Here is a 12923-nt window from a genome sequence, read left to right as displayed (position 1 = left end):
CGTTTCCTAAAGACATTAGCGTAGATGCTGCAGTAGCATCAGTTATATCTGAGAGAGTATTGCTTCATTGAAAGAAGAGCAAAATCGGCACTGTAGGCCTTTTTAAATGGAAAACACGTTTTTACCTTCTTCCCAACTGACTTCGGTAAGAGTTTGATCGACAGATGTTTCATCAAATCACCAACCAAGTATTTTAGTTTTTTACTGTGCCCTTTTCCAAACAGTTAATGAGGGCTTCTCAGATCGTTCTGTGTCAAACCATCTGGCAGGTCAGGTTTTATGCAGCAATTACATCGAAGAAACCTGAGCAACAGCATGTTTGCCATATTTCCTACATAAATGACTGTCCGGTTATCAAAACAGCTGTCAAATAATTTTGTACTGAGAGTTACCGATCGATTTAGCGACTAGCCTCACCTAGCTTCAGCTAAAACAATCCTTAATTGCTGCCCTGAGACTCAACAATCATCCCAATCAGCACCACAGATAAAATCCCTATAGATTTGACGAGGACAAATTATACATCAGAAAATAGCAATGAGTCACTTTAAACACCACACACACACACGGGGGGCCGCATGGGACTACTGTAGTGATTTTTTTCAAGTCGGAGGCAAGTTGAGCAGACTTGTGATGCTGCCACACTGCGCCTCTAGGGCAGTGCATGTGCTGACAGAGGAGAGAGGGAGGTGGGAGCGCAGAGACAGAGAGCAGTCATTGTGCGTGAAGGACCATGACAATCCGGAGCGGCAGGAGTTAGAAGAGAAGAAGAAGAAGAAAAAGAGAAGAAGAGGAGGAGGAGGAGGGAGAAGCCTTCACCCGGGACCTTCCCCTGCACCTGAGACCCACAAAACCCCCCCGCTACGGAAACATGCGATTTGACAGAGATTTACCCGCGTGTAGTTCACTTTTGCCTTTGCGAACACCTTCAGGGAGTTCACATGTTCCTGTGCGTCGACGACGAGGCAATGTTTAAGCGCAGACTACCGGCAGAGCCCCGCGGAGTTTGGACGTGTGTTTTCGTAGCTTGACAACGTGTGCGAAGACAAATTAGCGACAAGGAGCACCGCGAATGTAGTCTTCAGGTGGGGAAAAGCGAAACGCTGTGCCTGCCGGTGTCTTCCCTCTGCGGTCCAACCTCCCGTGTGTTTCGGTTTTCTCGCGGTGCCGTGTGGGTAAAGTGAGGCGAGGATGCAGGTGAAGAAGCACCGAGACTCGGACCGGAGCGGCGTGGACATGCTGGAAGGAGACGGCCTCCGCAAAAACGTCTCATGCTTCTCAAATATCAAGATATTCTTGATATCGGAATGCGCCCTCATGTTGGCTCAGGGCACCGTCGGAGCATACCTGGTGAGTGCAACACAAACCGAGCTCATCGCGCGGGACTCGCGCTGCTACTGTGGGTCATATTCAGACTTTTGTCATCCGGGTCTGGGCTTTTTCTGCATTTGTGGTTTCTGCTGCTCTGCTCGCTTTAGGCTAAATGACACGTAGCAGAGTAACCGCGGGGTATAGAGAGCTCTCTCTTTACTGTAAAGTACAGTCTGCAGGACATATTTCATCCCTTGTTTGTCATAGTTGTGAGAAAATATCATGCTGCTTTTGTGCCATGATGTCTTATAGGCTGTACATGTATCTATTAGACTGTCTCAATTCAAACTAAGCCTTTTTTTCAATCAACCATCCAGCAGCAACTAAAGGGAGACCTTACAGCTCTGCTTCACATTGATATTGATAGTCTTATCATATTCACAAAGGCAATAATTGGCTAATTTTACCCAAAATGTCATTCAAGGTCAAGGACCCCCCCACCTCCCATCCATCTTACTTCCTCTTTCTTTTTGGTTTTGTTTTACTCACTCTTTTGCTTTTAATATTAATCACACGTATAACTAATCAGGGTGGTAATATGTCCCCCTCTTCTTTTAAAACCTTAAAATGTGTATTTTTGTTTTGCGGTTGCAGTGAAAACATAAAAACATTAAAAAAAAGATCTTAACTTGCTCAGAGACTCTAATATAGGTTTTGTGGGACTACTCTCCAAAGTGCTCCCAAATATTCCTCAAAGCGTCCCAAAGGGAGCTCCGCAAGCCTCTGGTGACCAACGTGAACATTTAGTTTTGACGCTTTTATTCTCCAAGAGAAGTTTCCTCGGGTCCTCAATTCCTCAATTAGTCGACTAAACCCTGAATGCGATGGCCATATTTGGAGTGGAACATCTTATCTTCTCTGTGAGTGGACCTGCTGAGCATCTATCATCCCGCAGCTCAGAACAGCGACAGCAACTCAGAGTCGGTTAGGATGATTTCCTAAAGAGGACTTCCTCTTGTTTATTTCAAAAGAGGCATTTGTTCTCCTTTTTTAATATTGCATCAGTTTTGGACACCTGTTCAACCGTTTGAACACTAAACCAGGTGAGGTTATTATTTATTTCCTCATAAAAAAAAACACATGATACTTTCTGGCCTACTTTTTGTTCGTCAACACAAGGGAGCTAATTTACACGGAGCTTTATTTACAAGCCGTAGGAAGGACATTGGGTAACTGGTTTGGTTACAATCTGGTGAACTGGCGTCGACCTACATGGGCTGTCTCTGATTGGATGATGGGACTTAAGAGTGCTTGCTGGCAGTGAACGGACAAAACTCAGCTATCATGGCCCCCTTTGCTTTCTGTGAGCCGCTTACTGTACAAGACACTTAGCAGCATGCTGGGTGTCCTGATTTAGCAGCCTGACTGCATACACAGTGAATACACAGTCAACCTGCTCAGGCAAATACCTCAGTAGTACAGATTTAAGTGTCATTGTTTCCAGATTAATTTGTGGTTTTCTCAGAAAGTCACTCAGCTATATTTACCGTCTGTGTGTAAGAGATGCTGAATTTATGCATTTTGTGATTGTAAGTTTACGTCTGAAGTAAATCATTTAATGAGCGATTCTTTTCAGCAGTTGCTGACTTGGTCTAATGGACTTCAGGGCTGCTAAAAGCTATTTTCATCATTTAATTATTTTGATTAGTGGATTATCATGTTGTCTATAAATGTGAAAAAAAGTAGGGGGGAAATGCCTATTCACTATCTCCTAGACCCCAAAGTAACATCTTCATGTGTTTTTGTTTTTTGTGTCCAAAACAATCATGCATCAATGATAAAGATAATCTTTGGTTCGAGCTCTAGCTGATCCCAGAACCGTCATGCGACTGATAAGGTTTTATCAGATGTTTCCTTCACACTTTACTCCATCAGATTTTAATTATGGTTTATACTATAAATGAAGCCCTTGGAAGCTTTATTTGTGACTTCTGTGTATGCATCACCTGAGGTTCATTTAACAGCTCCCTGATAAGAACCAATTCTGACACAGCAGAGCTCGAGCTGCGAAGTGCGACTAACACCTGAACCTGAACTGTGTTCGTCTCAGCTGAGCAAATCTGTCAAACTGCAGTCGCACTGAATCAGCTGAGCTTTGTGAGAGAAGCCCAAATAGTTTCCCGAAACCTTATTGTCATTTAAGAAAAGATATTAGATATCAGCATTAATAGCTACGATTCCATACAGCACATGAATTTGTGCATATATTACTGATTTAGTCATTTCATTTATTAAAGTTATGCTGAGATGTCAAATAGTTCAGGTCAGTATACAAACATAAATCAAAACATACATCACCCAGGTCATTTATTATTGCTGTTTCAGCCTTTAGGCCATTAGTACATAGCACCAGGTGCTGTAGACAACGTGGTCTACGTTTAAAAATAATAGACAGTCAGAATTATTTGGGTGTTAAGGGTCAATAAATAGGCAGTTTATTCAAATGCTTCACTGTATGTGAGGCTTTTTTTCTGCACACGCATGCATGAACTGGAAAAAAGTTAAATGTGTAAACTTCACTCATGCCAAAAAAATAAGGATGGAAAATAAAGAAACTTAAAATTAGACAAAAATACACTGTATGCACTATTGATGTAGCTTATTTTAGAAGCCAATAAAACAACTCTTTAGCTTATTCGGAGCAGTTAAACTACCTTTAGCTAACCTTCAGGAGGCTTCACCTCATAAAGCTGAATGCAAATGATTGTAAATAGCCTTCAGTTAAAAACAGCTGCTGTGCCTTCACTAATGGCACCATTTCAGCATTTTCACGTCGGTGCTAAACCTTAATGGGAAGAAGTGAATGTTGGCATTTAGCTGCTCTTTAGCGGCTGGCTGGTAATACAGACACTGTCGGTACATCCTGAAAAGAACAAGTCTGTTGAAGTCGGGATTCCTCGTGTTCGGATGAGACTTGTCCTTCTGTTAGGTGATGGGGTGTTCCACAACATGACGGGGTTTGTTTTGTTGCCATGCAACAGATTAAACATATCCCCAGTTTGAGTTATCTGGAGAAAATGTTGCCGTGACCACTGACCATGTATGCGATCCACTCGATTTTTCCTATATAATTTGTTCTTGGCGTATTCCTCCTGGAAGGCTTGCTGTTTACGTCAGAGTGGAAATGCATAAACATGTTGAACCTGGACGAGGGCTCAACTCATCCAGAGTGTTTCCACTGCTCAGCTGGTGGGACGTGCTTGGATTGCTCTGCTTTGCTGTTGCTGCCGTGTCTCTTGTCTGTGTCGAGCCAAAGCTACAGTGTCAACAGGTTATTAGGGCCCGGCATGGCTTCTAAGAGCTGATCAGATCCCAGCCCAGACAAGCGTAAACGCAGCCTGTCCAGTATGTTCGCATTTAGTGGGAAAGAGCCACCCCAAAGGGGACGTCATGAATCAGCCTGAAGTTTTCTACCAACTCAACGTCACCAAAAGGACTCCGGCACGAACCGCCTCCAACAATCGTCCTCCCCGTGCGTTGATGTGTAGCGAAGGAGTCACTGCAGCTGTGTCCAGAGCAGCTACAAGAACGACCTGCTGTCATTTCTGCTTCTTAAAAGTCACAGAAGATGACTCCTTTTTTCCACTGTAATTACTTAGTATTGTCTCAAAGGGGACATACTGTATGGAACAATGAGCTATGTCGGATTGCATTTATAGAAACTGATCATATTTTAACAGGTATCAGTGGGGACTGAAGAGTAAAGGGTTTTCTGCTCTGCTTAAAGCTCAAACATAATGGAAAACTCAAAGACACAAAGTGTTCACACTGTGTGATGTCAAAAGTGGATGACACATACTGAATGCAACAGGAAGTGGGAGGAAAAACACCCAAAAAATAATAATGTTATCTACATTCTGAAGAAACTCTGTTACTGATGCTATTTAATATGTGGCCAAGTTTGATACTAATGTGAAAGTAAAATTCAAGTGTAGTTGCCGAAAAAAAGAGTACTTTTGATAAGTCACCGCCACATTCGGCCTCCATGGAGCCTCAAAGGTCATTTCCTTGTTTAAACATACTCTGATCTAATCCACATCAACTGTGTACGTTAAATTAACATAACTGAGCATTTGATGGAAAACATTTTCCAACAGCAAAACCACAAGTTAATTCATTATGCAGTGAAGTCCCTTTTTTTTTTCCTCAGAAAGGGATGTTTGTGTTGGCACGATCCCCCCTTTTTTTTTTTGAGTTGAGCTCAGTCAAAACTCTTCAACACTCCGTTGTGAGGAAATGGAAAAGCGTGATGCCCTTTCAAGGGCAGTTTGGGACAGATCTGAAAATAGCCTCATAACTGTTTGAATGTGACGCTGTGGTTCACATGGCACTGAGAGACTGTTCCCACACGTCACGCAAGCCAACACAGCCCGGCTCTGCTTTATGACAGATTCATTATGAAGTGTTGACTATTTATTATCTGAGCCAGGAGGATCATACGATCAGTCCTGTGTGAGTGAGTGAGTGAGTGTGCACCTCTCTGTCTGTCCACGGCTAATCTGCATAATAATTTGGGTGAGCAGAAAGCTTGGTAAGTTTAAGATCTCAACTCCACTAAGTGCACCTTTTCTAGTTTAAACTGAAAACTAAAGTTTAAAAAACCAACTGGGCCCTGGTAGTAACAGCTGGTGAAGGAGAGGGAAGCTTGTGATGAGCTACATGTTGCTGTGCCCGGCTAAGCAGAAACAGAGGCCTGTTTCCAGGGAGGAGCCACTGTGTGGAACATCTGAACAGCTTGTTATTCAGGATATTCCAATGGAAAGCCGCAGTTTAGAACATATGATGAACACATGCATCTTAAAGAATATAGGCCCCGTTTTCCACTGATATTAATATGTGATCTGTATCTGGATGAGGACATCTGATCCACAGGCCTTTTTATTTACACCTGGCTGAGATCTGATCAGACGTGAACTGGCAGATCCGAAGCGTTCTGGTCACAATGCGTTTATTTATCTAGATGGTACATCCAGACACAAATTGCATGTTTATGCCAGGTGTAAATGGAGTCATAGAGTTCAAATGTTTATGATACAATGAATACTCTTTCTAAGTTGGTGACATTAGATTGCGACATCCTTGGTTTTGTGCTTGTTTAATTTTTTCATGACCGTAGTTTGACGTTGTGTCCTGTTGTTTTCAGGTGAGTGTGCTGACGACCCTGGAGCGGCGGTTCAACCTGCAAAGTGCTGACGTAGGAGTGATAGCCAGCAGCTTCGAGATAGGGAACCTGGCTCTAATCCTGTTTGTCAGCTACTTCGGGGCCAAAGCACATCGGCCCCGTCTGATCGGCTGCGGGGGCATCGTCATGGCGCTCGGCGCCCTTCTCTCGGCTCTGCCCGAGTTCCTAACTAATCAGTATGAGATAGGGGAAATGTGGAGGACTGACATGGGCCGGGACGTTTGCTCCAACACCAGCAGCGCTGAAGCCCAGCTGGCTGAAGACTTAGTGTGCAACAACAGGGCCAACACCAACATGATGTACCTGCTGCTGATTGGAGCCCAGGTCCTGCTGGGGATTGGAGCCACGCCCGTGCAACCTCTGGGGGTTTCCTACATCGATGACCACGTGAAGAAGAAAGACTCATCGCTCTATATAGGTGAGCCACATTCCTAAAACTGTGAACAAAATGTTAAAAACCCAGATTATACCTAATCTGTTGGAGAAGGGTACATACCAAAGTCAGATAGCCAAAGGCCTCTGCTGAAGGATGGTTTGATAATCTTTAGCTGAATTAAATTTCTGTTCAAGATAAGCAGTGTTAAAGGAAACAGATGATTATCACACTGGAAATTAAAAATCTATTCGCTGCAGCACACTGATTTCCCAAGGCAGCTAAAACTGGTAACGCGGACAGACAGCCATGAATGTGTTTGTTCATCAGGTGCAATGTTTGCACACTTTAAGTCAACACAGTATATGTGTGTGTGCTCTTCTGCTGCACACATATGCCTTTGTTCCACGAACAGGCCTGATCACGTGAGTGCCAGGTGAGCAAATCTCTGAGCTTTTTAATCTCCATTACAGCCGTTTCAGTGGCCAGATGCGGGTTAAATGTCTCTGCTTCGCTCAATCCCATCTCAAAGGCGAGATGCTGCTGATGTGGCTTCTTGGAGGTTTAAAGGTGCATTCAAAGTGCTTTATGTGCAAAGTTCTGAATACACAATGGCTGTTTAGGGGATATGTATTTGCTGTGATATGTATATTTTTTCCATTTCAGTATGCAGAAGGAAGCTTTAATGCGTGGCTCATTAAGCCATGGAGGATTTTCACTTCTGTAACTTTTTTCTGTGGATCCACTTCAAGATATTTCACAGCAACAACCACCCAGTGAAATATGTTAATGTAACATATAGTCTGCATGAAGAAGAGCAACATATGCAACATATTTTGGCAAATGCGTTTATTTGCTTTCTTGCAGAGAAGAGATGGATACCACTTTCAAGACATGAGAGGGTGTCAATCTTCTCATCTATCTTTTGGCACGAAAGCGAATAAGGATTTATAATGTCGTAGCAGTTCAAACAGTAACTTTCCCAGGCTACCTACCCTTCCTGCATGGTTAAAAACCTCTTTTGCACTAATGTTGAGTTGAGAAGTTAGCTGCGAAGCCACAGCCACAAATCCATGTAATAGTAGGTTTCCTTGTTTTGACGGCGACCTGCCTGTTGGTCGTCCAGACGGCCACACCAGCCTTTGATGGAGTCGATGAGATGTGTCTGTGTAGTGTGTGCTGTTTGTTATCAGCGTGGAGCAGAGACAATGAGAGCCTGACTAGAGGATGAGTTCGGGCTGACACTCACACAGCAGCATGCATGTGGCCGCCTTTTGTCACTCAAATACAGATGTGACCTGCGGAAAAAACAAAGGCAGCAGTGTGCTCTGTAATCTCAAGCCCAAAGCTGATTTTCTTAATTGCCATTCATTGTTTTATTTGTCCCAAAAACATGAGCACCTCAAGCTATTGTTTGAAACAATAAATACCCTGAAAAATTGCCACAGAAAACGGCTTTGACATTTTTTTGCGCCATTGTGGTGGCTTGTAAGCAGTTTACAGTGGGAAGTGGACTGCGAGTGATTGAAGTTTGGCAGTCATAAGGGAGGCGAGATTTGCTTCTGTCCTCCTCTGATAAGCTGCAAAGAGAGTTGGAGGAAAAACAAGCGGTGAGCAGCGAGGAACAATGTGGCATTGAGTGGCGCTCAGCTGATCGTCCTAATCCTTCTGCTGCAGGCGTGTCATGTGCCCCCAGCTGCATGAATGGAGTAGATTGTTTGAAATTCTGTGAGATTTCCTTTCACGTACTGATAATGTATTTGTTTACGTCAACAAGTTCACATTGTTACAGCAGCTATGAAACTTTATGTCTTTGTTTTGGCCAAATATTTGCTTATTTCCTGTACGTTTTGAACAAGTTCTGTAGGCTTCGGCTTCAGTCTTCTTTTTTTTAATTTACTATAAATTTTTCTGGGAATAATGTCTCAAAATATCACGCCATTATCTAAATTAAGATAAACATGAATGTAGCTTTATAGTGAGATTTTACAAACATGACAGTGAATGTATCCATCATCTTAGTCGTGTTATTGCAGGTTTTGAAGGGGAATTTTTTGGAGTGCTTCGAAGAAGCCGTAAAAGCAAAATTAGAGAGGAGAACACCTTTGGAATCTTGAGAGCAGAAACTTTAACCTGACATGTGTCTCATAACAGCTGCAGACAGATGTGCTGTGTGAGCATGTACAGTAAAACCTCCTCTAGGCTCTTATTTTCATACTGCCAGATTACAAGTGTGTAGAAGTTCATGCTGTTTGGCATGTAGACTCTTGCACAGCTTTTAAGTGTTAAAAGGTTTCATACACTCAATGGGAGACAGAGTTAAAACCTTTATTCTTTAATTCTTTTAATTATCTGATATCACATAATATCAAGCTCAGCTCGAGGTGAAGAACATCATGATTAACCACGATACATGACACCAAAGTGTAATTGAGACTGCTATTTGTCCCACAGACAACTGTTGCCTGCTGCTGTTGTCGGTGCACATTTTTGCCCGGTGATGTGTTATTGTTAAAATTAGAGGCTGCGCCAAATGGCCAGGTGGAAAGTGTGTTGCCTTTGGCAGAGGCCAACCCCGCCCTTTAAGAGTACGGCGGTGCAGGCGGAGCCGAGTCAAGAAGGCCTGGAGAAGAGCCATAATTACAGAGGGAGGCAGGAATGCCAACCAGCCAGCCATGAGGTGGGTCTGAGTGGGCCGGGCCGCACATGCATACCACGCAGGCCTGTGAAAAACAACTCCTCCAGAGGCTTCACTGCCTTCACTGTGTATACTGCAGCAGACATGGCTTACTGCTGTTTAAACAGCTGTAAAACACACTCAGGCAAAAGTTGGCTGTGACTCTTTAGAGAGCTTGTTTGTCTCTGTCTGGTTGAGATATGTTCACTGTCACTGTTAAGAATCTTTTGTAGGCGCTTGTGCTGCTACGTGGCACATCTTCTTCTTAAAGGAAGTACTTCAGTGTTTTGAATGCCATTACCAAGTAGAGTTAAACATAAACACATGTATGTGTATGGCGCGTTGTTGTTTTGGTTTGTTTCCCAGAGTCTAGACGTAGGCACTGGTCTCCAGCCAAAGGAAATAAATATGATTGGACAGATTGCGTCAACAGGATCTCTATTCCCACTGCTCTGTGACCTTTCACTATCCCCAGCTAATTCTGGCTCTTCCCACAGGACCCCTGCGTAAATATACTGTACAGGACACACACAGACGGGTTTAGAGCCTGCGTCGTGTATCCAAAAGCACAGACTCCACCCTCCTGCCTCTCCAGGTCTCAGAAGCTTTTAAACAGCCTGGGGTTTGGTCATTAAAATATAATGTACAGTATGTAGTGCCTGTGGTAAAGTACATATATGGGGGGGACTGAAAGTATGACATTAATTAATTCATCAGTGTCGATGCTTTTTATGCAAAATCCCACAGATTTGGACATGTGGACGTTGCTTGTTGTATAAGAAATGTATGATCAGATAAAAAAGAGTGCTAATGGAGAAGCGCAATTAAAGTGCAAGCTTCTTGTGCTGGCAGAAGTGACACAGTTGCTGAAGTTATTATAACAAAGTTTACTGTCCAAATTGCTTCTTTTTATGCCTCCGCACCAGCAGTAGATGTTGCCGGAGGCATCGTGTTTTTAAGTTGTCCTTCCATATGGAAAAAACCATACCCACGAACAAGATAGCTCAGGAACGCCTGGAGGGAACTTTAACATCTCTCTGAACTCAAGGATGAACTGATTGGAATTTGTTGGTCAAAGGTCACTGTGACTTGACAAAACGCATTTTGGGGCATAACTCAAGAATTCATATGCTAACTACAGTATGACAAATGACTGGTTGGTGGAAACATACAACCGTGAGGCGGTAATTCTAGTTTGATTCTGTTACAGCGTTGTAAGTGAACATTGTACTCTAAGTTCCTGTGCTCACTGCAGTCATGGTAGCTGCTAGGGAAGTCTGTATGGACACACTGTGGTGTTTTAAGCTAAATGCTAATGTTAGCAGCCTAAAAGGCTCATGATGGCAACGTTAACATGCTGATTTGTAGCAAATCATTTTTACCATCTTAGTTTAGCCTGTTAGCATACTAACGTTTGTTAATTAACACTAAACAATGTGTCCATATCTCCAGGCTACATAGTCGGAGAACGTCTTTTCATTTACCCAAATTAGCTCATTTTAAACTGTATATGCATAAAGCTGATACTCATTCTGACACTGAAACGGTCTTTTTCAGAAAGACAAACCAGGAGAAAATTGAATTAGTTTGAGCTCTCGCTCAGCTCAGCTATTTCTCTCTCGCAAGATCTGACACAACACCCTAAATAACAAATGTTCTTAATGATAATTATGGCGGTTAGCTGTGTAAATATCTAATGTTAGCAACAGAAAATACAAATACACAATGCAAATACAACCCAACCTGCTTTTGTCCCTCCACACAATGTTCTCAACATTTCCAAACAAGGTGGACTTGACCACACCCACTCGAGACAGGAAGTGTATACAATTTCAACTCATGGCAGAGCTTCTATACAACTTTGATTCAAATGATGAATGTTATTCCTCATTCTTCAAAGCCATAGATAACGAAAGCTGTCTTAAACTTGTAACAGTATGTTACATTGTGTCCAACGTTGTCTCAGTCTATAGCTGTCAAGCTGACATGTACACCAGACGGAGGCCCGAATGCTAAAGGAGTTCCCTTTCTCTCTCTCTCACTCACTCACTCACTCACTCGCTCACAAAAACTAGGAATGACAGACTAGCTGTGGGGAAACACAAAGGGCTCTTTTTCACTTGTGGTCTGAGAGATAACTGCCTCTACCTGGAGAGCAGACGCATAAAGAAATGCCTTTCAAATCTGTATTTTGCTGCCAGACACTGGTTTGTATGCCTTGTCAGGCCTTAGCCCTGTGTATTTTATTTTTTATGTATTCAAGCAATTTCTTAATGATATATTGCAAAATTCTGTGTTCATTTCAGCTCTGCGGGGATAAATGTAGCTTCAGGTGTGTTCGGAAAACTGATTGCAGTCGTCGTAGTGACAATGGTCTCCGAGGGATCCTCGAGAGACTTGTCAACATTCCTGCTAAAATGCTCCGACTCCAAACGGTTGCTGCAGTAGGGCGTTTATATAAGCTACTTAAACTCGGCGCATGTTAATGTCATCTTGAAGGATTAGATTCTAAATGGGTTTTTCCGTCCCTGCCATAAGCTGCAATGCCGAGTTTGCCTAGCAACACCAGTTTGTTTTATCTCAAGATGATAAACGGCGTTGCAGTAAACGTTTGTCAGCCAGCCGCTGCTCCTCTGCATGACTCTAATGAACTGTGTGGGCTTGTCTTTCCACCACGTGTGACAGGAAGCTCAAAGGTCTGAATGACCCAGAGACGTTTACTCTGCTGCAGGCCTCCCCCTGCTCGGTTACCTCGGGTTGGTCCTAGAGGGTAGAGAAGGCACTGAGATTATCTTGTATCCCACTGGTCAACAACATGCTGCTGCGGTCTCGAAGCTAATCAGTAATTATCCCCAAAAACTCCCTGAGTATCATGTAAAGGAGTCAGAAAGGAACGGAGCTGAGCATATGCAAAGCTGAGCAGAGGAAGACGGCAGCACTTCAAAGTGCTCTCGTTTTCGGTAAATGGAAAGTCATTGTGATTGATGAGTGGCTTCCCCAAGTTAAAGTTTCATTAAAGTTGTTTGATATGAATCTGCCGTCCTTCCTTGAATCTAATGAGGTGATCTCTCAGTCCTGCCTGTTGATGAGGCAAAACATACGGAGCAAATTAGTCTGCTTTTAATAATTTAAAGATTTTTCAGCAGCGGCTGTTTGCAGATGACAAGAGCTGATTGACCTGTTTGTTTAGATGTCATTCTGATATGAATCGGATGGGACGGGCGTACAAAGAAATCGGTAGTGTTAACCTCAGAGGGGTGTGGACTTGGTTGATTATTTCATGCCCACATTTCTGCTGTGTGTCAGGCTGTATAGTAGCC

The 12923-nt window shown here is 43.1% G+C and overlaps 1 protein-coding gene across 1 annotated transcript in view; it reads left to right on the top strand.

Annotated features, from left to right (window-relative positions):
* Positions 1-657: 657 nt before the first annotated feature.
* Positions 658-12923, top strand: part of slco3a1a (solute carrier organic anion transporter family member 3A1a) — a 34146-nt gene continuing 21880 nt past the window's right edge. The window contains exons 1-2 of the mRNA XM_068708179.1: positions 658-1350; positions 6515-6971. Coding sequence (XP_068564280.1) covers positions 1192-1350; positions 6515-6971 — 616 coding nt within the window. The 5' untranslated portion in view covers positions 658-1191. The remainder of the gene's footprint in view (positions 1351-6514; positions 6972-12923) is intronic.

Source organism: Cebidichthys violaceus, unplaced genomic scaffold (genome assembly GCF_023349555.1).
Source record: "Cebidichthys violaceus isolate CVI_PGR_0920_01 unplaced genomic scaffold, fCebVio1.0.p SCAF_137, whole genome shotgun sequence".
In the NCBI taxonomy this organism is placed as follows: Eukaryota; Metazoa; Chordata; class Actinopteri; order Perciformes; family Stichaeidae; genus Cebidichthys; species Cebidichthys violaceus.
Note: the sequence above shows the minus strand (reverse complement) of the source record. Positions and strands in the feature narration are given on the sequence as shown.